Genomic DNA, 3,008 nt, shown 5'->3' on the forward strand with positions numbered 1-3,008 from the left:
AAAAAAAAAAAAAAAAACCCAGTATAGATTATAAACATAATAGTATTAAGAACATAAATAAAAAGTGGAGTTTCCATAGTACTTTAACTTTGAAAACGCAGAAAGCCATCTAGAATCCTATAATATGTGCTCTGTGAAAGCCTTAAATACACATTAAGTCTCAACCCTTTTTTTTCTTTAACTCATTTGTGATTCATTAAAATGACAAAAGTAACCTTCCTGAGATAACCTATAATCGAACAGGACATGAAGCTACACCATAAAGCTGTCAAGATCCGACGAAAGGATGCCTTCATAGGTGAAACCGTTTTAAAAATCATCTTGATATTTTTTTCATTCGGTAAATATGTATTGAGTATTTATTATACGCCCAGACAATATACTGGACGCACAGGGCACCTTATAGTCATCATCACATTACAACCGTCTTGGACCCCAGACTGAGAGCCTGCTATACGACTTTCTTTATACGGCTGTTAATATAATGTATTTGGCTGCTTCTGTAAAACTTGAAGAGAAACGTGATTAAAAAATTAAGTTTTTGTTGTCTGTGATGAAACAATCTGCACATACTCTCGAGTCCCTGCCAGGCAGGGCTGGGACAGAGTCCTCTGTGTCAACCGCCTGGAGCCTGGTCTGTTTGTCCCTCTCGCCTCCCTCACCGCATCAGACACAAGCCCTGTATTGACACCGTCCAAGTATTGGATGTTGGAGGAGTATAAAAACCCCATCCATCACCACTGCACGGGGGACAGAAGTCAAACTACACTGCGACTATTATTGCATAGATTTTTCAACACAGCCAGAGAGAGAAAAAGGGAAAAACAGCTATCTAAAGTCGGTGAAAATTCCAGAATAGAAAGAAAACTGAAAACATGCCCCAAACTGCTGCCGGCATTACTAACCTGATCGATTTCCATGAGCTTGGGGTAGGCGCCTGGCCATTCTATGGCCACCTTGACGATGTCCGCGGGGGGCGGCATTGTGAACCCCGAGAACGTCCAAAGCCGGAGGACCTGGGATGCTGCAGTGTAGACGGTCACACGTGCTTATCCCTAGTGAGGAATGACAAAAAGAAAAAAGAAAAGTCGCTCGGTGCAGAGGCAAGGCGAATTCTGCTTCATCACTTCCTGTTTTCACTGGTGGTTGAGGTACAAGAAACGGCTCAGGGTACAAACGACACCAGGCGCCAACTGCACCCCCGGCCGCTCTCGGAGGAGAGAAGACAGAAGACGGATGGCGGGAAGGTGCCCCCGCCCCAGCGTCGGAGCCGCCAGGAGTCACGGCCCTGGCGCGGGGCAGCGGGCCCGACCCTTTCGGGGGAGAGCGAGGCGCCCCTTACCGCCGGGGGCTGCTCCGGCCGGGGCGCGGGGTCTGAGCCAGCTGGACTCGCCGTGTCCAGAGACGCACGTAAACCCCACGTGCTCACAGTCTCCGGAAGGAGAGCCTGCCCAGGAAGTCGTGGTCAGGAAGCAGCATTTCTTTAAAGTGCTTTCTGCCTGTCACAAACACAGCCCCGCGCTATAGCAACCAGGACACGAGGAGGAAGGAGAGCGGCCCCAGGGCGCAGGCGCGCGCGCTCCGTCCCCAAGGCCGGTCCGCACGATGCACCTGCCCGGGGACAGCTCCGATGTGGACAGGCCAGCCTTCGGAGCAGACCTCGAACCGACGGAGCTGCTTCCACGCACGGAGGAAGGTTATCCTGTGCCGCCTCTCCCAGACCGGACCATTTCTTTTAGGATGACACTTGTAACTTAATATTTTGAACAGGTAAAACGTTCACGTAACTCTAAACTTGAATGTGTGTTACTATATTCAACGCAGAATCTCTCTCCTCCCAAAGTGGCCCACCCACCCAATATCCACTGTTACCCCCAGCCCTCCAGCCTCCAGCTAGCCACTGTTACCAGTTTCTTCTGTATTCCTCCAGAATTTCTTCATGTGTATAAGGCAAAAAAATGCAGTATGTTTTCTCCTTTCTTAATATAAAAGGCAGCCTTCTATACCTTTTTTTTTTTTTCATTTTGTGTATCTTCGAAATCTTTCTATATTAGTACAAATATTGCATCCGGGTTCCTTTCACAGCTGCATCATAGTCCTTGGCGTGGAAAGATCCCAGCCAATGAGGCAGACCTTGGCCATGGGGCCGTTGGGGGATTTCTTCCCCTGAGCTGTTTATAAAGCAGGCTGCAGTGAATATGCTCTTATGCATACACCATTTTGTACACTTGCAAGTGCATCCTTACGACAGGGTCAGAGGTGAAATTGCTGGGTCAAAGAGCGTATGCAGCTTTAAATTTTGATGGTCATTTCTAGCTGAAACTTACTGGATTTCGTTAACCAACGTCACCATAAAAAAATTTTTTTTAATTTTAAAAACTTAAATAAATAAATAGATTTCGATGGTCATTTCCATGGGAGCTGTGCTAATCCACACTCCCTCCAGCAACAGAGGAAGCTGCCTACTGACACACAGCCTCGCCGACAGATTGAACTTTTGCCCACCTGATGCCCTGGGGGGAAAAATAGACCTCGCTGTACTTTTAACGTGTATTTCTCTTCCTGTGAGTAAAATTGAACATAAAGAGGCAAAGTCCCATGAAATTGATCTCTGTATGAAGATTCTAATCAAACCTGTGCAGCTGGTTGTGTATCAGACCAGCGTAAGCTTTGTCAGCCCCCATCTCAGTGGCAGCTGGACATTACTGAGGCCGCAGAGCTAGCCGAGCTAACAACGGCAGCCTCAACAACACCAGCGGTTGTATGAATAACTACGCCAGAAGGGGCAAGTACAGGAAATGAACCCAAACACAACTGCTGCTCCTCTGGCCAAGGATGGGGGGCGGGGGGCGCTGTGCAGCTAATCCGTGCTAACCAAGAAGAGCCGCGTTGCAGTCACTCATGCGACAAACAGTAACCGAGCCCCACTCTGTGCCTGATCTCGATGCCGGGGTCACGATGTTCGATGGCATCAAGGGATAGGCAGAGAAATCGAGCAGGCAAAGGCA

At 48.4% G+C, this 3,008-nt stretch overlaps 1 protein-coding gene across 1 annotated transcript in view; it reads right to left on the minus strand.

Moving 5' to 3' along the window:
- ELMO1 (engulfment and cell motility 1) overlaps positions 1–3,008 on the minus strand; it is a 495,575-nt gene that overhangs the window by 412,862 nt on the left and 79,705 nt on the right. Inside the window, exon 2 of the mRNA XM_011362520.2 lies at positions 906–1,055. Within this exon, the coding sequence (XP_011360822.1) occupies positions 906–983 (78 nt within the window). The 5' untranslated portion in view covers positions 984–1,055. The remainder of the gene's footprint in view (positions 1–905; positions 1,056–3,008) is intronic.

This window comes from Pteropus vampyrus, unplaced genomic scaffold (assembly GCF_000151845.1).
Source record: "Pteropus vampyrus isolate Shadow unplaced genomic scaffold, Pvam_2.0 Scaffold75, whole genome shotgun sequence".
NCBI classification, from domain to species: Eukaryota; Metazoa; Chordata; class Mammalia; order Chiroptera; family Pteropodidae; genus Pteropus; species Pteropus vampyrus.